This window comes from Pristiophorus japonicus, chromosome 1, assembly GCF_044704955.1.
Source record: "Pristiophorus japonicus isolate sPriJap1 chromosome 1, sPriJap1.hap1, whole genome shotgun sequence".
Taxonomy (NCBI): Eukaryota; Metazoa; Chordata; class Chondrichthyes; family Pristiophoridae; genus Pristiophorus; species Pristiophorus japonicus.
The window spans coordinates 264,541,822-264,566,571 of NC_091977.1; the positions used below are offsets into that span (position 1 = coordinate 264,541,822).

General features: G+C 41.0%; 1 protein-coding gene across 10 annotated transcripts in view; it reads left to right on the top strand.

The window, feature by feature from the left end:
- The window catches only part of LOC139270224 (receptor-type tyrosine-protein phosphatase delta-like), a 2,930,110-nt gene that overhangs the window by 2,667,078 nt on the left and 238,282 nt on the right, over positions 1-24,750 (top strand). For all 10 annotated transcript variants that reach the window (XM_070888421.1, XM_070888423.1, XM_070888432.1 and 7 more), the window contains 4 exons: positions 7,800-7,988; positions 11,263-11,373; positions 14,506-14,775; positions 15,250-15,831. In XM_070888421.1, coding sequence (XP_070744522.1) covers positions 7,800-7,988; positions 11,263-11,373; positions 14,506-14,775; positions 15,250-15,831 — 1,152 coding nt within the window. The remainder of the gene's footprint in view (positions 1-7,799; positions 7,989-11,262; positions 11,374-14,505; positions 14,776-15,249; positions 15,832-24,750) is intronic.

Consider the following 24,750-nt stretch of genomic DNA (forward strand, 5'->3'; position numbering starts at 1 on the left):
GCTGTAACCATTCTATGATTCTATGAAATACTTGAAGTGGAAAAATTTGCAGAGCTCTGGGGAAAGAGCAGGGAAGTGGGATTAATTGGAAGGTTCTGTCAGAGCGGAAATAGGCATGATGGACCTAATGGCCTCCGATGGTGTAAGGCCCAATAAAGAGTGTAAACAGGTTATTTGAGGACTTAAAAAGAAGCATCAAATAGCAGCACTACCTGTATTTACTTCATCAAGTACAGATCCAAACATGTGTCTGACACATTTCTAACACGACAAACACATGCTTTAGGCAGTGGGAGTTTCTGCTTTTTGTCAATGACTCCAGTGAATGATATTGACAGAAAAATAACACACTAATTGGAGCAGGTGGGCAATTCCAGTTGGAGCCTGCCTGCTCTTGGGAGGAGTGGGTTTGAGGGCCTTGCCCAGAAAAATGTTGCACGTACCTGTAATATATGCATCTGTGAGTATGTTCACAGGTTTGTGGAGCTGTTGCATTGTGAGTAGCTTAGCCAGTCACGTGATGTTCACAAGATTCAATAAAACCCCAGTCAATTGGGTCTAGGTCATCCACGATGAGGATGCAGTTGCGAGCCTAGTGGATGAACTGGTAATGTGCAGTGTGATTGTTAAACCTTTGTTAATAAACCAACTCGTTCTTAATAGCAATGTGTTGCTATGATTTCTTAAGCAAAGAACCTATGAAGCAAATACATTATACAGGGTAGATGTAGATTCAGGTCCAAACAAAGCCCATGGAAAGCAGCGGGGAAGGTTGGGACCCGGCATATTCACTTGACAGCCATTCCGCCTCACTTCCACTAACGATGGAAGTACACCAGAAGGAGCATGATCTTTCAGCACCCCACTCCCCCACTATATATTTTATTATTCTTTGCATCAAAAAAGGAATGGTGCATTATTAGTTATTTGTTTATAAAAAGGGAAAAGCAAGCTTTGAAGTTGTAAATACAAAACTGTTGATGATGATGTCGCTAAACTAAGTATTAATCCTTCTAAAATGTCACAGATGCCTTGGTATCATGCCCTTATGGGCTTCCATTAATGAGTGAGCTTGATGGCATTGTGAAGGTCAATGCATATTTAAATTGTTGATAAATGAATTGCTAATTTAGCATGAAAGATTATTAAAACCTAATAAGATTCTTCGATACCTTCCCAGTGAGGTAATGAGCAATAATGATGGGCTGAACAAAATGATTCTTTTATATTTTTATTTACCTCATAAACCCATATTTTATTTTCCAGGTGATGTTTAATCCTTTATCAACATAATTGCATTATGTTCACACTGAGGCACAAATTAGTGCTCGAATTTGCAAACCTTGATAATACAGCACTTATACTTAATTGCAGCTGTCTGTCCACAAATGGGCATTTTGAGGTGAATTGTTGTACCCATTGGTACTCTGTCAACCAATTAGCATTCTGTATCATTTATAAATTGATGGGACCTCTTGTTTGTTTTGATGCATTTAACATCAATAAAGTTTCGATATTACTGGAGCTGGATCCCACGCTGACAGGGAGAGAAGTGAATGAGACCCCCTGGAGGAGACAATCTCACACTGCTCAGGTTTGGCATCCTGTAGAATCATACAACACAGAAGGAGGCCATTCGGCCCATCGTGTCTGTGCTGGCTCTTTGGTAGAGCTATCCAATTATTCCCACTCCTGCTCTTTCGCCATAGCCCTACAAATTTGTCCTTTTCAAGTATATATCCAATTGCCTTTTGAAAGTTATTATTAAATCTGCTTCCTCCATCTTTCAGGCAGTGGATTTCAGATTATAAACAAACTCGCTGCATAAAATCTTTTTTTCTAATTTTCTGCTGAATTTTGTGCCAATTATCTTAAATCTGTTCCCTCAGGTTACCGACCCTCCTACCAGTGGAAACCGTTTATTCCTATCTACGCTATCAAAACCCTTCATCATTTTGAACACCTCAATTAAATCTTCCATTAACCTTCTCTCCTATCAGGAGAACAATCCCAGCTTCTCCAGTCTCTCCACATAGCCGCAGTCCCTCATCCCTGGTACCATTCTTGTAAATCACCTGTGCACTCTCTCCAAGGCCGGAACATCCTTCCTGAAGTAGTAAACTTAAGTGCAGCTTTAAATTTGGTTTCTAAAAAAAAAAGACTTTGGTGGGTCCATTGGGAGTCATGAGCACTTTCTAAACTAACTTGATTTAAATGTTTATTGTCTAAAACGCTCCCTCTCGTGTGCTCCAAATATTTGAATGGTAATGGTTGGGAGGAGAGCTGTGTGCATGTCTTTAAGAGCTCGATCATGTGGAATCTGAACTAGGCTTATAAACAACGTCCTACCTCGCTGGGGTAGCTACAGATGCTTTACAAAGCCTGTTCAACCGATGTCATCATCATAGGCAGGCCCTCGAAACAAGGATGACTTGCTTCCACATCAAAAAAGGATGAGTTCACAGGTGTTTCAATGAAGGACCTAATATTCCAGGTCCTGAACTACATAGTGTAGGGTGGAAGATGCTTGTGCGTGGATTTTGTTAATGTGTGGTGGCCGTTGCACATCAGCCACCTATGTCAACATAAGCATCCACCCATACATTCATTTTAATAAGATAACTATATATAGTTGAACATTGTTTAACCCAGATAATGTTTCTGTTTGCAAATTGTAATCTTGTAATTATACTTTTACTTGTATTGTAATCCTACAAAATGGCTATCATTTTGTCGTGACTGGCTCTCAGACTCAATGGAAATAAACCATGGCTGAAGTATGAGTCTACTCCATAATGATGTTTCTCATGAAAATTTAAAGCAAATGAGTACAAAGAGGATCTGTGAAAAAGGAGGAGGGCATTAATGGAATTGTCCTTATTTTAGAAAAGCCTTTGTAAACACTCATTTGATGTGCAGGGCTGAAGTTGCCCTTTTTTTGCGCCCTAACGAGCCACAATGGCCTTTTTACCCGGTGGCGGGCGACTGTAGTGCCTCAGGCGAAATTGCCCCTGAGATTTTGGGGGCGATTTGCTGGTAGCGCCGCGCCCCGAGGTTAATGCCCTGGACCTGCGCGCAACAGGCATCATCGCCATGCGTGCCGACCCCTTTGTGGCCCGTGGGGGAAACAGCTTTGCAGGTTGCTGACATCCGCCTGGGGCGCCACTTAATGGGAAGACCTTGTGCATCCCGGGCCGCTATTTTATGTTGTCGGTCGGCCCGACAATGGCGGCCATGGCCTCGAGCGAGCCGCCATTGTGCAGCGTTCACAACCTTATGGGTGCTGGGCCACTGGCCCCATTGAGCGCATCCCTAATGGCTCAGTAGAAGCCACCAAAGGGCCTGCAGAGTGCGCAACTGCCCTCCCCTTTAACTGAAGGGGAGAGGTGTTGTAGCGCATCAGCGCTATGTCACATAGCACTGATCTCTTCAGCGTGCAGCTAGACTCAGTGCCGCGCTGCCGCCCCAGGAGCGCCCCTCTAATGAGGTGGTGCACCTGAGACAGCGCTCCACCTTGTTTGAGGGCCGCAAAGCCCAATTGCATGCCGGGGGCGGGACTTCCTGCCCAGGCGGTAAAAGTCCTAGACCTGGAATGTTACCATCCCCAAACAGGGTGCGTGGCAATTTCGACCCCGTTATCTTTGTTGTACTCATATGATTAAGAAAAACAAAACTAGTTCTTGAGTGATTTTTCATAAATAAAACTACACTAGCGGAGGAAAGTATAGGTCACATGAATCCATTTAAGTGTGGTACAAGTTAAACCTTGTCAGTTATTCTCAAGGTGAGCCCTTCAGGTTTTCAAAAAGTGATGATTACAAGTAGCGTTTATTGTTGCGAGCCGAGATAAAATGACCACAGCATCCTGGTAATACTCTTCATTGGAGAAGCTTTTATCTTGAGGAGAAAATGTCATCTCGCAGCTGAATGTTACAAGATGTTTCTGTTTTGCCCCTGATTTGCATTATTTATTATTTTTTTGTGTTAAATTAGCCAAAATGGTGCAGTTCCCAGTTCCTCTTGTTCATTTATTGTTTGAACACTTGTGATAATTGTTAGATTTGAAAATGTTATCAGCGAATGCTAAGATCTTGAAATGCTTGTGTCAAAGATGATGGCTTCAATTTAACTGGAGGAAATTGGCGCACATCCAAGATTGGATTTCGGACAACAATCTGACAACACAGACAGTGTAGGGGTCGACAGAAGTGGTGGAGAGGTAGAGGCGTGTGTCGTCAGTGTACATGTGGTATTTAATCCCATGTCTTTAGATTATGTCACCAAGGGGGAATATCTAGATAGGAAGAGGAGGGTGCCTGGGATCAATCTTTGGGGGCTCCGCAGGTAATGGTGCAGGTACTGAAAAACAAGTCAGTGCTGGAGATGCTTGGTGCAAAATTGGGATTGTTAGTGCCATTTTCTGGGTGCTACGAGTTGCCTTAGAGATCCAAAATGACGTCCACGGCACGAGCCCACTTCTGGGGTGAATCGTGGCAGATGCTATGCTGGTGATTCCGTTGGTGCATGCAGTAAGCGTCTGCTGGAAGTATGCCGAGCAGGCAGATCATGACGTTGTCACATGCTGATTTGACCCCATTTTGGAGCTTAACGCCCTCTCGTAACCTCATGCAGCTGAGCACACGTTCAACAGCAGAAAGGAACCCCCAGCAGCGATATTTAAAGGAATCATCAACTACTTACATTGTAGCTACTGGTTGATTTCTTCCTGCTGTTGATACGATTGTACAAGTGTTTGCTTCGAAGCACTGACCACACTTGATCAGCTCCACTGGGCAGGCCACATAATTCGCATGCCAGACACTAAACTCCCAAAGCAGGCGCTCTACTCGGAACTCCTTCATGACAAACGAGCCAAAGGTGGGCAGCGGAAACGTTACAAGGGTTGGCAATCAGTAACCAGTGGGGTGTCACAGGGATCAGTGCGAAACACTATTTACAATCTATATTAATGACTTGGAGGAAGGGACCAAGTTTAACGTAGCCAAGTTTGCTGATGATACAAAGATGAGAGGAAAAGCAATGTGTGAGGAGAAGACAAAAAATCTGCAAAAGGACATACACAGGCTAAGTGAGTGGGCAAAAATTTGGCAGATGAAGTATAATGTTGGAAAGTGTGAGGTTATGCACTTTGGCAGAAAAAATCAAAGAGCAAGTTATTATTTAAATGGAGAAAGATTGCAAAGTGCTGCAGTACAGTGGGACCTGGGGGTACTTGTGCATGAAACACAAAAGATTAGTATGCAGGTACAGCAAGTGATCAGGAAGGCCAATGGAATCTTGGCCTTTATTGCAAAGGGGATGGAGTATAAAAGCAGGGAAGTCTTGCTACAATTGTACAGGGTATTGGAATACTGCGTGCAGTTTTGGTTTCCATATTTACAAAAGGATATAGTTGCTTTGGAGGCAGTTCAGAGAAGGTCCACAAGGTTGATTCCAGAATGAGGGGGTTGACTTATGAGGAAAGGTTGAGTAGGTTGGGCCACTACTTATTGGAATTCACTACTTATTGGAATTCACTACTTATTTGGTGGTAAAAACAGAGAGACAGACTATTATCTGAATGGTGACAGATTAGGAAAAGGGGAGGTGCAAAGAGACCTGGGTATCATGGTACATCAGTCATTGAAGGTTGGCATGCAGGTGCAGCAGGCGGTTAAGAAAGCAAATGGCATGTTGGCCTTCATAGCAAGGGGATTTGAGTACAGGGGCAGGGAGGTGTTGCTACAGTTGTACAGGGCATTGGTGAGGCCACACCTGGAGTATTGTGTACAGTTTTGGTCTCCTAACCTGAGGAAGGACATTCTTGCTATTGAGGGAGTGCAGCGAAGGTTCACCAGACTGATTCCCGGGATGGCGGGACTGACCTATCAAGAAAGACTGGATCAACTGGGCTTGTATTCACTGGAGTTCAGAAGAATGAGAGGGGACCTCATAGAAACATATAAAATTCTGACGGGGTTAGACAGGTTAGATGCAGGAAGAATGTTCCCAATGTTGGGGAAGTCCAGAACCAGGGGTCACAGTCTAAGGATAAGGGGTAAGCCATTTAGGACCGAGATGCGGAGGAACTTCTTCACCCAGAGAGTGGTGAACCTGTGGAATTCTCTACCACAGAAAGTTGTTGAGGCCAATTCACTAAATATATTCAAAAAGGAGTTAGATGAGGTCCTTACTGCTAGGGGGATCAAGGGGTATGGCGAGAAAGCAGGAATGGGGTACTGAAGTTGAATGTTCAGCCATGAACTCATTGAATGGCGGTGCAGGCTAGAAGGGCCGAATGGCCTACTCCTGCACCTATTTTCTATGTTTCTATGTTTCTAGAAGAATGAGAGGTGATTTTATCGAAATGTATAACATTATGAGGGGGCTTGACAAGGTGGATGCAGAGAGGATGTTTCCACTGATAGGGGAGACTAGAACTAGAGGGCATAATCTTAGAATAAGGGGCCGCCCATTAAAAACTGAGATGAGGAGAAATTTCTTCTGAGGGTTGTGGATCTGTGGAATTCACTGCCTCAGAGAGCTGTGGAAGCTGGGACACTGAATAAATTTAAGACAGAAATAGACAGTTTCTTAAATGATAAGGGAATAAGGGATTATGGAGAGCAGGCAGGGAAGTGGACATGAGTCCATGATCGGATCAGCCATGATCGTATTAAATGGCGGAGCAGGTTCAAAGACCGCATGGCCTACTCCTGCTCCTATTGCTTATGTTCTTGTGTAAGGACACCCTCAAAGCCTCCCTGATAAAGTGCAACATCCCCACTAACACCTGGGAGACCCTGGCCAAAGACCACCCTAAGTGGAGGAAGCGCATCCGGGAGGGTGCTGAGCACCTCGAGTCTCGTCGCCGAGAGCATGCAGAAATCAAGCGCAGGCAGCGGAAAGAGCGTGCGGCAAACCTGTCCCACCCACTCCTTCCCTCAACGACTATCTGCCCCCCCTGTGACAGAGACTGTGGTTTTCATATTGGACTGTGCAGCCACCTAAGAACTCTTAACATGAGTGGAAGTAAGTCTTCCTTGATTCCGAGGGACTGCCTATGATGATGATAACAAGCGTTTGGTGCTTTCCATAGTTGTTTCAAATTGCAAAAGCCTACAGGGAGCAGTGTGGCAGGTGCTGAAGGACTTTTTCCTGACTTCAAGGATTCTGCTGTCAGACATGGATGCACTAGTAGGAATTCCCTTTGGAATATAGCATGACTTGAGAATGAAGAGAGGCCACGCAGAGTGTTCAGGGAGCAATTCTCCTACCTGACTCTCGGTTAGATTGTTTAAAGCTTAAAACATCAATCTGCACTTTTCTGGCCAATTTAATAATGGTTTGATGGTAACATTGAGCAATATATTTAGCAGTATTAAAATGAAAATTGTTCTCTGCTTGTTTCCATTTTTATGGACAGCACCAATTTGTGTAACTTATTGCAGTCAAAGTTCATTGTATAACACTGAAACCCTATTTAGAAAACTTTTAGTTGTCCCTGTCCACGTGCTGCATCTTTGTGTCTCTTCATAGTCTCATGGGTTTCCGTTTATGCGGTAGGATCAAAGGTTTTCAGGGGTCCTAATCAGAGATTACACAGGGCTAGAGATGAGTTGCCTATTTGACTAATCAGCTCATACATGGATGATTTTATATAATACATATTAAAATATTATTGAAGTGATATTCAACTCGGGTTGTGGTCCGACATTGACCAGAGCACTTTGGCAATATTTTGTGCAGCTGATTATTAATTCTTATGTGTGTGTTTCTTGTATTGTCCTTTCTTTCAGAGGATCAGCTTCCTATGGGTTATCCCACGATAGACATGGGCCCTCAGTTGAAGGTGGTAGAACGAACACGCACAGCTACCATGTTGTGTGCAGCAAGTGGTAACCCAGATCCAGAAATTACTTGGTTCAAAGACTTCTTACCTGTTGATACAAGCAGCACTAATGGACGCATCAAACAGCTACGGTCAGGTAGGGTCTTGTTACTGTTATCACGTGGTAGATTTGTTTTATAGGTAATATTTTTCTATTCCTATCCTCTTTATGTGTACTTTGGTGTGTTGTCCATGTCTGTGATGTTGTCATAGCTTGTTCCAGTGTCTGTGTGTGTGCAGCTTCTGTTAATTCCATATTGCTCACTGCTGTGACTGTATTTTTGATGATTTTTTTTTACTGCTTTCGCAGTACTTAACAGATCCATTTTCTCTTTTTGTTTCTTTTTTCTTTTTTTTTTACTGATTAAGTTCAAAACATTGGGCTTCATTCAGAAGTGCAAGGAGAACCAAATGGTTTTAAACCTTTTAAAACCAATCTTCAAACTAAACAAAACTAAAACCAAGAAACTGTATTTTGTTCTGTCTTCTCTACATTTTTAACCTAACAAAGAATAGACAGCTGTTTTGTTCCCTTTCATTGACAAAGTGTACAGTACTTTTTTCCACACCTTAGTGTACAATGAGATCTTTGGCGACTGATTAAAGTTGGTGTTTATTTTTTTGCTGCTGAAGCATTTTTCCATTTAGCCACAGTAGTGTTTGCGCACTAAAGCCTTCCAGACTAAATATCAGGATCTACAGAAGCCTGCTTTTCATGTAGACTCTAGCTTTTTCTGCTATCTTTGACCATGGCACCCCCCTTTGAATACCTTTAATATTCTTTACCATCTCCCCTAGTTTCTTCTTTTGCTGTAGCTAATAGATGAGCTTTATCTGATCCTAAATTGATTAAGTAACGTGCTAAACATTGGCTAGTGTCCACTGATAGTCTTGTAAGAACTTGTTTGCATTCACATTAGTAACTATATCTTTCTATACTGAGATGTTTGATCACCTGTGTTACCAGGATTCTCAGCTTTGACCTGTCCTGTGATGTTTAAGTCGTCTTGTTAACTGCCTCTTTTGCTTGTTGTCAGCAGAATTGTGTAAATTAACCTGTTAATGTGAATTAAGATTAATTTTCATCTGTCAAGTAGATGATTATAGTTTTAAAGCTTTAATTCTGAAAACTTGTGCCAAATTATAAGGAATATAATAATATTTTTATGCTGTCTTTCTTCTTTCCGTGTTAAATCTCCAGAATCCTTTGGTAAGTGCTTAGTTCTGAAGCGCACTTCACCCCCACTAATTCCATACTCAGATTAAAATGCATGGCATGCATTTTACTAACAGTTAGTGTAGTCACTGGATCTCCCCGTAGTGGCACACACTTCCACAAAAAAAAAGTGTTATCAGCCGTAAGATACACCTGTCTAAAAAAAAAAGATTTGATACACAAACTTCACTTAGATGTAGTTGAGTAGATACCATAATCCAACCTAAACGGTAATAGTTATATCCACTGAGCCTACAGTGTTTCCGATATTTGCTTAAACAGTTTTAAATATGTTAAGGGTTCTAGGCTGTCAAACACTATGTATCGAACCCTTGTGACCAATCTCCTAACACTTCACTGTCAATTTCTACTCTGGCAAAGGCAATGTCGCCAACAGTGGACATTGTCCTTATGGTACAACTTGCTTTACTAACCTAATACTATCTAATATAATCCTGTTTACCAATACAGTAATTCAGCTTCTTTCTAGACCTTTATTCTGTAAATCTAATTTGATTTTATCTTCCAAAGCCCTAGACTCCTTCTTCTCGTACTAATGCTTCTTCTTTCTAATCTTATTTGCATTCATATTATCCACCCAGGTGGTACACCAATACGAGGTAAGAATGCTGAACTAACGTTCACAGAATTGATCCTCTTCATTTCTTCTGTCCTTTCATATCTCTCATGTTTGTCACGTAAAGATGTCCATTCTTTCCTGTTTTGCTTTGTCCAGTTCGTTTTCTGTTCAATGATGTTCCTGTTGTGTCTGTTTTTTTTGTTTTGGATGTAAAGGATTTTTGTTTCTGATATGCTTAGATACTGCATATCATTGTCCTTTGTCCATATTCAGTCACAGCGTATCATTTGTCCCTCTTTTTTGTACTATTAGAAACTCAGGGTAAACTTCCCCCCCCCCCCCCACCCCACCCCACCCCCACTTCCCTTTCTCAAACGTGACCTGCGTAGCTGTTCTTGATCTTGACCACAAGATCACATGGTCTGTGGAGCATCTGCAAAAAGACTTTGGAATAATTATTTTTTTTTGTCAGTTTTTTACCCTCCCCCTCAAGGAACGAGTTTTGTCATTTTTCTTCACTTTTTCTTTTCCCCTTCTTCAAACCAGCACTTTTCAAACTTTCCTTATCCAGTTACACTTTTTTTCTCCTTCAAAAACTTTTTCACGGATTTGCGCGTTCGAGTTTTTCAAGCGACCTCCTTCTTCAAGACTCGCAAGCCGGAAGCACCCAGTGAGCGTTTTGAGGCATGGTGAAGATGGTACCACTACGTTTTTTCCTTTTTAACACATCGCGCAAACAAAGACAATAATTTTGGATTTTTTTTTCTTGCATTTTGTGGGCAGACACTAAGCTACTAATCCCACTGGTGGATTTTTTCGTGTCTTGGGGCCCTAGAGGGTCCTGCGGCAGAGGTTGGTTGCTCTTTCCAATTGGCTCGGGCCACCATTTTACAATAAGACAAAGTGTGAATTTTTCTTTACTGATCCAATTTACTCTTATGTATTTTTATTTTTCAGCAAAAGGGTCTGAAAGATTGTAAGTTGCACAATAATTACATTTATGTCCTACAAGGTTGCATGTGTAGCAAGAGTTACTTTTTAAAAGGTCTTTTGAACAGTATTTTGAGAGATAATGCCTAACTAACCAAAATTCTTTTTTTTTCGCTTTGAGCAGCTTTTTGTGTTTTTGCTGCACATTTTTGACTGAACTTTGAAGAAAGTGTTTCTTGAGAATGTGTCTGCCTTTTTCGACAATTCCGAATCTTTGTGGTGACTTTTTTAATGTTAACTTCTTTTATTTTACCCAAAGCCATGCTCCTTTGAAGCAACCTCACCCATCCATTGACCAGTGAATTGCCCAGAGCAGGATTTCGTTGTGAAAAAATAAATAAATAAACATTCTCCTGCTGGTTTTGATGGTGTGAAATCCGTCTTTCACTAACTTACCCATCACATCCACTCTGTCTGTTCACCCTAGCCAAGCAATGACTCGACGCTGAATGGAACTTCGCAGACAAGTCCTTTCATGATGTTGAAAGGATTTGGAAAAAAAAATAATGAATAGAAGAACTATAATGAAAAGAAGACATTCCCTTAACTGTGTTCTGTGCACATTTGTTTTTCTCTCCCATACAGGTGCCCTCCAAATAGAGAACAGTGAGGAATCAGACCAAGGGAAATATGAGTGTGTGGCAACCAACAGTGCTGGTACACGTTATTCTGCCCCTGCCAATCTATATGTGAGAGGTAGGAAAAACAAAACCCTGGCATCCACTATTCAGAAAGACTCAGGGCATTGGGAGCATATCTAAATGTAAACAGTTACTGCACTAGGGAACAGAAGGATCTACTCTAGCTGACTTATTAGCTGCAAAAAAAATCTAATACAATTAGAAGGTACAATGATTAAACACCAGCCCGCTTGAGCCCAATCTATCCTGTGTGATGGGTTTGTAAGTATATATATATTTTTTACCTTTTAACTTCTGTTTTCTTGCATTAATTTAAATCTGTGCTTTACATTTATTTTGTATGATTTTTCTTTCATTTAACTGTTTCATGACTTGATTGCTTGGTGTGCTACTAATCAGCAACAAATAACTCCAAGCACTGGGGTATGTGTGTGTGTGTATATATGCACTTCAATCCTGAGGTGCAACAGGGTGGAGATAATAAGTGTGTAAACACTGCCTTCACAAATAAAATCCAGCAGAGCACAATTGATTCTTTTTTCTTTTCCTTCTTTATTTACTGCGGAGAAACCTGCAAAAATCCCTGCCACTCCAGTAATGAACTGGGTTTGAAAGCTGTCTTGTTTTCAGCCTGAATTGTTACAAGATACTGAAATTAGGACACAAAGTCAGAACGTGGTTTTAGACACCGTCGACTCAAGTCTCCTTTGATCATTTCAACCTGAGTGTCTCTCCACTTGTCACATTTGTCAAATCCTTGAAATAATCACAATGAACTTTTTCAGTACTATTTTTTTCCACATAAGTAGTGTAATTGAGGATTGTTTAGGAGATGATGCAAACATATAACTTTAATACGAATTACAAAGCAACAAAACAAAATTCAGAATGAATATAACAGCTTTGAGCTCATTACTGCAGTGTAGGTGCTCCTAGGCTAAAACTAGCTTCTTCTTGGAATCTTTCTCCACTGCCTTTATTTCCTGTTCTGTTCTTTTAACAGCAGAGGGCTTTATGATTGCAAATTATCCAGAAAGTCAAGTAATCTTGACTTCTAGATAATAGCATAAACTCTCTGCAGCATTAGGAAGGATGAACGGATTGTTTCATCAAATGGACTGAAAATTTCAAAATGACGCTAGTTGTAGCTCTTGACACCATCATAACATCAAATAAATGATGATTTTGGAAGTTGAGGTAGGAAGGCTTAATCAGAGCTAGATAAAATGTACTAGTAGCAGTTGCAAGCCTTGATACGGCCTTTTTACTCTCTCTGTGTTTCCCTTGTTTCTCTCCTTTCCTCATTTCATTGTGTTCTGCATCAAACCCCCTACATCCCTCAGAGCTGCGAGAAGGTTGGTGTGTTTTTTACTTTTTACCCACCTTAAGAAATATTGATTGAAATAACCAGAAAAAAATCTGAAATGAATGTAGCTGCATTGTGGCCTTTGATTAATGTTATGTCTTCTATAATGCTCTGGTCATGGCTGCTGGTGCTTGTGAGCTAATGGGTTCAGACAGTGGTGCATGTTTGGGGAGCGAATGTGCGCTGGGAAGCATGGCAAGCTAAACTGGTCAGTGTTCCTGCTCTGTTATTCTCACTGATGCCTGTTGCTCAGAGAGATGGACTCAATTCAGAGTGTTGTGCTTTGTAGTACAAAGCTTTCAGAAGCATGTATAAGTAGACTTCTTCTGGTTCCGTTTCCGTTTTCTATAGAAAAAAGATTAAATCATCTTGTACTGCAAATTCTATATTAATATTGGCTGCTTCCTGCTTTTTTTTGTAGCGTGTGCTCTTTGTCTAAAAATTGCTTGCTCTTTTACCCATGCTGCCAACCCTCATTGCTCACAAGGTCATAATGGGTCACTGCAAAAAATCCTTGCAGCAATTTTTTCTAAACAGCTCTTGAGTATTACAAAAAAAATTCAATTTGGGGAGAGGATTATAGTTAATAATTTAATAGCACATTTCTGTGCAAATGTTTCTTTTCAAATATTTTGTCTGGTTTGAACGTTCTTTTTGGCCTGTGCCAGTGAATTACGAAGCAGGCTCAACCTACAATGTTGCATACGTCGCCGAGTTCAAAGCAACGACGCAGGCATTTGAGCAAAGCTTATTGAATATACTAAGCAGGAACACTGACATAACGCTTTCTCAAACTTTCAGTCTTGTGTTCCCTGTATGTGGTCCAGTCTTGTAAATTGTGCTTTATGTGCTAAATGTTTCAGTTGACTACATGACTTATTTGCAGTAACACTGAGTGCAAATAACCCTAACTGGTTAATGTAGCTTGCACTAGCTTCTGCTTAATGTGACTGCTTAGTCCATATCGAATGCTGTTAGTGAAACCTTGCTTCTTGTCCTGGCTTTTCCTACCTTAGATGTAAGGTGTAATACTACAGTACTAGCATATTCTAATATGCTCCTGCTCACTTCCTTCCTCTTCCTCTCCCACTTAGATCTTGGACTATATTTTCAACTATTCTTTATTTGTTCTTTTCAGTTCTGTTTTATTTTGTTAATGTTTCCCTCTCCCTCCGCCCCACCCCTTTCTAATTGTCTTCGGCATGGTGGTATATTACAGTCAACCATATGCTTGCTTGCATGACCAGACCCAGTTAAAGTACCAGGCTTTGCCTTGTTTTCTAATGTGCATATATGTTTACATGTTAGTGTGAGGTCTTGAGGCTGCATCCACTTTGACTGAGTCTGAGAGCAAACGAGTTGCACTTTCAATGTACTGTAGATGACGTGTACCGGGGCTCTGATGTGACAATGTGGTCAAGCACATTTACTCACATCAACTGGAAGTACGCAGCATTGAAGTTGGTTTTGTACTCAACTCAAGCATGCTGTTGATCCTCCAGTTCTTTCTTCTGTGCATATTTATTAATATATCTTCTGCATGGTGTTTGTGTATTGTTAGTCTGTAGTTTAGTACAATGTGGGAACCTGATAGGTTTGATCTAAACTTGTGTATGATTAGAACTGATGCAAACATAATTGAAAAATACTGTAAATAATAATAATTCAATTTTTTTTTAATCTACTGGTTTGTGTTTAAAGTCAAGTGTGTAATATAGCTCGGTGTTGAAATGGATATCTGTAGAATGCATGTAGTGCATATAGTATGTGGAAAAAGTGCTCTTTTTGTACATGTTATTACCTTTTTGTGTTTTGTTACAGTTCGGCGAGTCCCACCAAGATTTTCTATCCCTCCGACAAGCCACGAGATCATGCCTGGTGGAAGTGTCAATATCACCTGTGTCGCTGTGGGTTCTCCAATGCCTTATGTGAAATGGATGCTGGGAGCAGAAGACTTGACTCCTGAAGATGACATGCCAATTGGACGAAACGTTCTGGAGCTCAGCAACGTCCGAGAGTCTGCGAATTATACCTGTGTTGCCATGTCAACGCTTGGAGTCATAGAAGCCTTTTCTGAGGTCACTGTTAAAGGTGAATAATAATTTTCTTTTTAAAATGTAGACCTGAAATAAGCCTTACGGTGTGCTGTTTCCATAATACACATCTTATCCATTGTACTGCAGTATAATTTTGTTCTCGAGAAACTGGAGCAAAAGGCAAATCATAAAATGCACCAGTGGTTAATTTAGTTACAGTAATAAACTGCATAGATAAAATCTTAAAGCCGGCATTAGGTGAAATTCATGGTCATGGCAAAACCACTATCAAAATGGGACTTTACATGTTCCAATATATTCAAATCAAGTGTTGTTGATCTTTTTTAAAAATAATGCACCCATGTATAATGCAAATTTGGAAGTTTAATACCAGCATTAAACCTCTGATGTCAAATGATGCCATTTTGTATTGTGGGATGGTTGAATGCTATTTAACAGTATGGATGGAAATGTTAACAAATCTACAGATCTATGCAAAGTTGTGCTTACACCATGTTTTTATCTACAGCTTTGCCAAAACCCCCAGGCACCCCTGTCGTAACTGAAACTACAGCAACGAGTGTCACATTGACTTGGGACTCTGGAAACCCAGAGCCTGTGGCTCACTATATTGTACAACACAAGCCCAAACATTCAGAGGGACCATTTCAAGAAATTGACGGGGTCGCTACGACACGGTATAGTGTTGGCGGACTAAGCCCTTATTCAGATTATGAATTCAGAGTTATTGCCGTGAACAATATTGGGCAAGGGCCTCCAAGTGAAGCAGTAGAGACACGAACAGGCGAGCAAGCCCCTTCCAGCCCCCCTCGTTCTGTGCAGGCACGCATGCTCAGCACCACCACCATGTTAATTCAGTGGGAGGAGCCAGAGGAGGCAAACGGTCAGATCCGTGGATACCGGGTTTATTACACAATGGATTCCCAGCAGCACATTAATAACTGGCAGAAGCACAATGTAGACGACAGTATGCTGACAACGATTGCAAATCTGACTCCAGAGACAACCTACACTGTCCGTGTACTGGCTTTCACTTCTGTTGGGGATGGACCACATTCACCTGAAATACAGGTTAAAACTCAACAAGGGGGTGAGTTGTCTGTGTTGGTGCTGACTTGGAAGCATCTGTACTCTAATTTCATACTTCAAGCTTTCCCAGTATTAACTGTAAGGCACTTTATGTTGCAATTTTCTTGGTCAGTCTCTTGTCATAGATAACATTCAGAAATTGCATTAAGATAGCAAATGGTATGTTCGCCTTTATTACAAGAGGATTTGAGTATAAGAGTAAAGACGCCACTGCAATTATATAGGGCCCTGGTGAGACCGCACCTGGAGTATTGTGCACAGTTTTGGTCTCCTTACCTAAGGAAGGATATACTTGCTATAGATGGAGTGCAACGAAGGTTCACCAGACTGATTCCTGGGATGGGGTTGTCCTGTGAGGAGAGATTGAGTAGACTAGGCCTATATTCTCTAGAGTTTAGAAGAAAGAGAGATGATCTCATTGAAACACACAAAATTCTTACAGGGCTTGACAAGGTAGATGCAAGGAGGATGTTTCCTCTGGCTGAAGAGTCTAGAACCAGGGATCACAGTCTCAGAATAAGGGTCGGCCATTTAGGACTGAGATGAGGAGAAACTTCTACACTCAGAGGGTGGTGAATCTTTGGAATTCTCTATCCCAGGAGACTGTGGAGGCTCAGTCTTTGAGTATATTTAAGACCGAGATTGATAGATTTTTGAATATTAAGGGAATTAAGGGGTATAGAGACAGTGCAGGAAAGTGGTGTTGAGGTAGATCATCAGCCATGGTCTCATTGAATGGCGGAGCAGGCTCGAGGGGCCGAATGGCCTACTCCTGCTCCTAATTCTTATGTCCTTATGTTCATAATGTGCAGTTTACCTGCTGCTGTGTTGCAGTGAGCAATGAAGCCTTGCAGTGGCGCGTGGCTTGGCTTACGGACAATGCGGACAGCACTTTGATGTTGGGAAGTTACACATTCTGCTCATTATTTTGTGCCTTCACAGAGGAATGAAAGATTATGACCAAACTTAAATGCATAAAAATAATTTTACCAAATTTCTCAAACATAAAATCTACAGCCTTCTGAACTGAAATGTGTAAGATAAACAACTAGACTGAGAAATCTGGTAGATTTGAATGGGTTAGAACACTGGAGGCACCCTAATCCTTGTCGTGAATGAACAACGTGACTTATTGCGACATGCGAAAATAATTAAGAAGAATAATCTAAACGCAATAGGAACAATTTTTTTTATCATCACAGTGAGCCAGAAAGCAAAAATGGCAAAGTGGAAATACCTGCTCAACTCAAGTTCAGCTTCATAACTCTGATTATTACTATATGGATCCCGATTTCATGTACAAGGAAACATTTCTACAAAAAATAGAAGTGGAATTTTGAGGGAGAATTAAATAAATAGGTATACGTTTTGAATATTAATGCAAATGTTAATTGAAGGCAATGTAGCTATAGGATAAAGAGAGGTCTAGGGAACAGAAAGCCAAGGGTGGTGACAAATTGAAAGGTCTCTGTGCCCCTGGAATCTTTGCTTGGTGTATTTCAGTTTTTGTAAATTATATTAACTTGAATACAAGAGGAATGATATTGCAACTTGCTGATGCCAAGTTGTGAGACATGGCAAACTGTGAGGGTGAATGCAAGAGATTGCAGTAGAACGCAGATTGGTGAGGTGGGCAGATAGGTGGCAGATGTGGTTCAGTTGGAGGCTACCACCAAAAAGTTACGGGGGAGAAATTCAGGAGTGGTGCTAACTTTTAAAAGTGTGAAAAATTAGTGCCAGACACTAATGTTTTCAAACTTTTAAAAAATGTGTTCAAAATCTCTGCCTTTTCCCTGTTTCCCATTATTAATTCCCCAGTCTCATCTTCTAAGGGACCATCGTTTACTTTAGCTACTCTCTTCCTTTTTATATATCTGCAAAAGATCTTGCTGTCTATTTTTATATTTCTTGCTAATTTACTCTCGTAACTTCTCTCTCTTTATTATTTTTTTAGTTGTCCTTTGCTGGTTTCTAAAAATGTCCCAATCCTCTGGCAAAAATGTATGTCTTTGTTTTCAATTTGATACCTTCCTTTACTTCCTTAGCCGTGGATGGCTCATCCTTCTCTTAGAGTCTTTATTTCTTACTGGAATATAACTTTGCTGAGAGTTATGAAATATCTCCTTAAATATCTGCCACTGCTTATCTACTCTCTTACCCTTTAATCTATTTTCCCAGTCCACTTTAGCCAGCTCTGCCTTCAAACCTTTGTAATTGCCTTTATTTAAGTTCAGGGCACTAGTTTGAGAACCAACTTTCTCACCCTCAAACTGAATTTGAAATTCTAACATGCTATGATCACTCTTCCCCAGAGGATCCTTTACTATGAGATCATTAATTAATCCTGTGTCATTACACATTACCAGATCTAAAATAGCCTGCTCCCTCGTTGGTTCCACAACGTATTGCTCTAAGAAACCATCCTGAATACATTCAATGAACTCTTCCTCAAGGCTACCTTTGCCAATTTGATTTGTCCAATCAATATGAAGATTAAAATCGCCCATGATTATTGCAATACCTTTCTTACAAGCCTCCATTATTTCTTGATTTATATTCTGCCCAACAGTGTAGCTACTGTTCGGGGTCGAAAGGCTACTCCCACCAGTGACTTCTTTCCCTTATTATTTCTTATCTCCATCCAAACTGATTCTACATCTTGATCTTCTGTGCCAGTATAATTTCTCACGACTGCACTGATCTCATCCTTTATTAACAGAGGTACCCCACCTCCTTTTCCTTTCTGTCTATCCTTCCGAAATGCCAAATACCCTGAATATTCAGTTCCCAGCCTTGGTCACCTTGCAACCACGTCTCTGTAATGGGTATCAGATCATACCCATTTATTTCTATTTGTGTCGTCAATTCATCTATCTTGTTACGAATGCTGTGTGCATTCAGATGAAGAGCTTTTAATTTTGTCTTTTTACCATTTTTCCCTACTCTGACCCCACTTTCTGATACACTCTTATGTTTATATGCTCTGTCCCTTCCTGTCACACTCTGGTTATCCTTGCCCCTATTGCCTTCTCCTTTCTCTTTGACTTTATAAATTTCCGTTCACCTGAACCTTCCCCCCACTATTTAGTTTAAAGCCTTATCTACAGGATGGATTAGATGGAGAAAGGGGAAAGTTCGAACTTTTTTCATATAGGGGGTATTGTATTAGAACTGGACTGCTTTACTATATGTGGCTACTGAGACAGAGGCTGGAACATCATTTAAAAGGGAACTGGATAAGTAATTGAAATGGAAGAATATAAAAGGATAGGGGGAAAGGGCAGTGAAATGGGATCAGAATAACTAAATCCAGTTGTGGAACTTGGACCAACACAGGTGCACTGGTCTCAACAACCGTCTTCTGTGCTGTCATTTTTATCACTTGCAGTTTTTTGGGAGTTTTAAACTTTTTGTTGTCACCGTGGTTAGATTTTATTTATAAAAGTATAACTATTAATAGGGCATGGTTTAAAATCAATTATACTTAAACATTGCATTATTTTGGTGAGAATACAGATTACAGTTGATTGGCATATTTTACTGGGTTTGCAAATTAATGGCCAGTATTGGTGGGTATGAAGTTTAGTGCCATATTTGGTGAAGTTACTGTTATACTTGGTGAATTTGCAATTTACCTGCATAATTCAAGTGGGTTTGTTGGTGTCTGTTGGTGAGTTTGCTTGTTTATTTTGAATGATTCCCATACTCCAAAGCAAGCTGAATAAAACATAAAGTAAAAGCAATATTACATAGGTTATACGGCACAGAAACAGGCCATTCGGCCCAACCAGTCCATGCCGGCGTTTATGCTGCTGATGATGATGATTATACTCCACTCGAGTCTCCTCCCGTCTTTCCTCATCTAACTCTATCAGCATATCCCTCTATTCTCTTCTCCCTCATGTGCTTGTCTAGTCTCCCCTTAAATGCATCTATACTATTCACTTCAACCACTCCCTGTGTTAGCGAGTTCCACATTCTCACCACTCTTTGGGTAAAGAAGTTTCTTCTGAATTCCATATTTGATTTCCTGATGACTATCTTATATTGATGGCCTCTAGTTATGCTCTTACCCACAAGTGGAAATATTCTTTCTATATCCACTCTATCAAAGCCTTTTGTAATTTTAAAGACCTCGATTAGGTCACCTTTCAGCTTTCTTTTTTCAAGCCTGTTCATCCTTTCCTGATATGTATATCTTCACATTTCTGGTATCATCCTTGTAAATCTTCTCTGCACCCTCTTCAGTGCCTCTATATCATTTTTATAATATATTGACCACAACTGCACGCAGTACTCTAAGTGTGGTTTAATCAAGATTCTTTACAGGTTTAACGTAACTTCCCTAATTTTCAATTCTATACCCCTAGAAATAATCCCTAGTGTTTGGTTTGCTTTTTATGGCCTTGCTAACCTGTGTCGCAACTTTTAGTGATTTGTGTATTTGTACTCCGAGATCCCTTTGTTCCTCTACCCCACCTCGACTCGCACCCTCCAAGTAATAAGGGACCTCCCTATTCTTCCTACCAAAATGTAAGAACATTCGACAGAATCAAAACACAAATGTCCTCATCTCTATTTTGGTTATTTACTACGTACAGTACAGTGGTGTACTTTAAAATAGAAGATGGTGTTTTTACCCACAAAAAAAGTAAACATCAGCGCAAGTGACCTTTTGTCATTTACAATCCCAGCAAGGTGAGGCAACTTCAATTGTAGTCATGATCTGCGGTATATCATATGAATTACAATTTTAAAAAACATATGTATGTCTGTCTTGCTCTGCTTGCTCGTTGAACTGAAATGCATTCTGGGTGCTCAGGGGATGTAAGAGAAGTGCAGAGCAGTGCAATATTCATTTCACAAGCTTACTTCCTCAACAGGCATTGCATATCTGGTTACTGTGCTCATTGTGCATTGTGGTCTGAATTACCAGGATCGGACTGGCGATGTTCTGAGCCATTAACTTGAGGTTTTACATTGGGTATCGAATTTAAAAGTCAGCCATTTTAACCCATGTGTCAGAGGAAACAAACCATGTACCAGAATAGACTTACATTTTAGAGAGGAAGTAAATGCACAGTAATCAATGGGAGAATTTTCAAACAAACAGGACCGGGGAGGTCAGGAATGCTGGCTCAGCTCGCTGGGAGGTAGCTGCTTATTACCTTTCTGCAGAGCTCTGCATTGATGTTGATTTGGATTACAGGGTCTGAACCAGATTACCTTGAGCCAAGCTGATGAAGATTTTGTATAAACCATGGGCCTACTGTTGCCATCGCAGTTATTTTAACACTTCAATTATTTCAGATGCAGTGATTTTAGCATGATTTAACAGCCACCGACCTTAGCTTCAGCTTATTTCCTTTACTGTTGCATATTAACATAAGAAATAGGAGCAGGAGTAGGCCATTTGGCCCCTCGAGCCTGCTCCTTCATTTAATAAGATCATGGCTGATCTGATCATGGACTCAGCTCCACATCCCTGCCTGCTCCCCATAACCCTTTATTCCCTTGTTGTTTAATGAGAGGTATAGTAAGGGACACTGTTAACCTTTTATAGCATAAAATCAAAATTTTTTTTAAAGCCTGACCTTGTGGATGCCTAGTAGAAACCAATTACTGTACTGACTACATCCTTCTTGTCCCAGGGCAACTAGAATTAATTCAGGCATGCTCAGCAGATTCATAAGAGGTGTTGTTGTTGCCCCTCGAAGTTCCTTTAAGCTAATTCCTGCTGCAGTGGTCTTACTTTTGAAACAGAAGGCCTGAAATTCCAGAGGGTCCCGCACCACTGAGCAGAACTCCCGGTTGCCCATAGTGATGGGTGTGGACCTCACCCCAAATTGCAGGGACGGGATCACTTGCCTGCCCTTGTGAGACTGAGCGGCCCCCAACTGCTCCTCCAGAGGAACTCCAAGGCCCTTCCCCAACTGAAGAAACAATCTTATAAAGAAATATATTCAGGTGCAACAGGAAAAAAAGAAAAACGTGCATTCAAATAGCACCTTTCAAGACCTTGGGATATCCCAAAGCACTTTACAGCCAGTGAAGTAGTTGTTAAAGTGAAATGGCAGTTGTAACGTAGGGAACTATGTGCACAACAAGATCCCCTCAAACAGCAATGAGATAAATGTCCAATAAAACTGTTTTAGTGATGTTGATTGAGGGTAAACATTGGCCAGGACACTGGGGGAACTTCCTTGCTCTTCAAATCATGCCATGCGACCTTTGTCGTCCACCTAAGATGGCAGACAGGGCATCGGTTTCACATTTCATCCGCAAGACAGCAACTCTGATATTGCAGCACTCCCTAGGACTGCAATGAAGTGTCAGTGTAGATTATCTGTTCAAGTCTCTGGAGTGGTGCTGGAACCCACAACCTTCAGACTCAGAGACGAGAATGCTACCAACTGAGCCAAGGCTGACGCTAGAATGTTTTAATAAGGTAATCGATCCTCTCTGCAATCGATTACCTATGCCTGCTAAAGGCGAGGAACATTTCAAAAGGCCTTAGCAGAACTCGCATCTTCTCTCAGCGAACGAGATTTGTATTGAGACATATAAGGGGGGAAATGGGCAGATACACAGCCTTCGACATGGGTGAGCAGGTGGAGCAATCGCCCTCTCCTCTCCCCACTTTAAAATGGCTGTCTATAGAAAACGGTGTGGAGTCCTGGAAGATTTGCGTACCATGCAAATTCCAACTGCCAGCAAGTGACCTGCCTGTTGTACACCCATTGTCCTCACCAGAATTTCGGGCCCAGTATTTCCAAATGACATTTCACATATAAAAGTTTAGGAATACACAGCAACTCATGACAACTCATATATAATGCTATTTTCTTCAAGCAGCAACTACAATAACATTCAAAATGCCCTGATTCATGTTCAGATTTGCAATATTAGTTACAGTTCAATCCTCGTATCTGTGCCAGAAAATAACTTATTTTATTGTGCGGTGGCTGGCTAAAAGCAATGGCTGGTGAGTAACTAAATCATTGGAGTGGAGCTTGGGAAGTCAACAAGCAGTTTGTTGAAGTCAAATCTGGAGTTAACTAAGTCAATACCTTGCTCTACAGTTCGATATAGAAACATAGAAAATAGGTGCAGGAGTCGGCCATTCGGCCCTTCGGGCCTGCACCACCATTCAAAATGATCATGGCTGATCCTGCAACTTCAATACCTCATTCCTGTTTTCTCTCCATACCCCTTAATCCCTTTAGCCGTAAGGGCCACATCTAACTCCCTTTTGAATATATCGAACGAACTGGCCTCAACAACTTTCTGTGGTAGAGAATTCCACAGGTTCACAATTCTCTGATTGAAGAAGTTTCTCCTCATCTCAGTCCTAAATGGCTTACCCCTTATCCTTAGACTGTGTCCCCTGGTTCTGGACTTCCCCAACATTGGGAACATTCTTCCTGTATCTAACCTGTCCAATCCCGTCAGAATTTTATATGTGCCTATGAGATCCCCTCTCATTCTTCTAAATTCCAGTGAATCAGGACCAGTTGATCCAGTCTCTCCTCATATGTCAGTCCTGCCATCCCGGGAATCAGTTTGGTGAACCTTCGCTGCACTCCCTCAATAGCAAGAATGTCCTTCCTCAGATTAGGAGACCAAAGCTGTACACAATATTCAAGGTGAAGCCTTACAAAGGCTCTGTATAAGTGCAGTAAGGCCTCCCTGCTCCTATACTCAAATCCTCTTGCTATGATTAGCACACTTGTAACTTCAACTGACAATTGGTTTTAGTCTAAACATAATGATCTGACAGTATGATAATACATTGCCTTTCAAATTAAATCACAAACTACAATGTTGGGAGGCAGCCTATGCTGTAATATGCCCCTTTTGTTGAAACCCATGTCGTACCAAGCAGAGAAGATTGTTGCTGACAATGTGCTTTTCAGCAGAACTCGGAGTTGTGAATAAATACAAACATCATCAGATACTTATGTTGTACAACCTGCTACCAGTATGCTGTGCACACTTCATGAATAACATGCAAAAAACAGTGAATGTGTCTGGAAAACTGGCAAATCATTCAGAAAACTTTTGTAGCCATCAGTCGTTTAGTGTTGTACAGGTACAAAGCTTGTACCTGCCTGTTAAACCATCTTTCTTAAGCTGCTGAAGAAACATAAGTACATAGGAATCCGATGTTCTGCCCCTCGAGCCTGTTCCACCATTCAGTTAGCTAGTGGGTGATCTGTACCTCCATTTCACTTACCTGCCTTTGTTCCATATTCTTTGATACACTCACCTAAAAAAATCTGTTGATCGCAGTCTTGAAAATTTTAATTGACCCAGTATCCACAGCCTTTTGAGGGAGTGAGTTCCAGATTTACACTGCCCTTTGTGTGAAAAAGTGTTTCCTGTTTTCACTCCTGAATAATCTAATTTTTAAGATTATGCCCCCTTGTTCTGGATTCCTCCACCAGAAGAAAATGTTTCTCTCTATCTACATTATCGAATCCCTTCATCATGCCTTGATCAGATCACCCCTCAACCTTCCAAACTCGTGGGAATACAAGCCACGTTTATGCAAACTGTCCTTTTAATTTAACTGTTTAACCCCTGGTATAATTCTCGTGAATCTACGCTGTACCACTTCCAAGGCCAAAGAATCTCTCCTCAGACCCAAAACTGAATGCAGTACTCCAGCCGAGGCTCTTTATAACTGAAGCATCACTTCCTCACTTGGAATTCCAACCCCCTTCAAGAAAAAAAGCCAACATTCCACTAGCCTTTTTTAGATTATTTTTTGTACCTGTGCACTCGCTTTTAGTGATTTGTGTACAGAGACACTTAAATCCCTTAGCTCCTCCACAGCTCCTAGTCACTCACCATTAAGAAATACTCTAATTTATCAATCTCAGATCCAAAGTGGATGGTCTCGCACTTCTCCACCTTG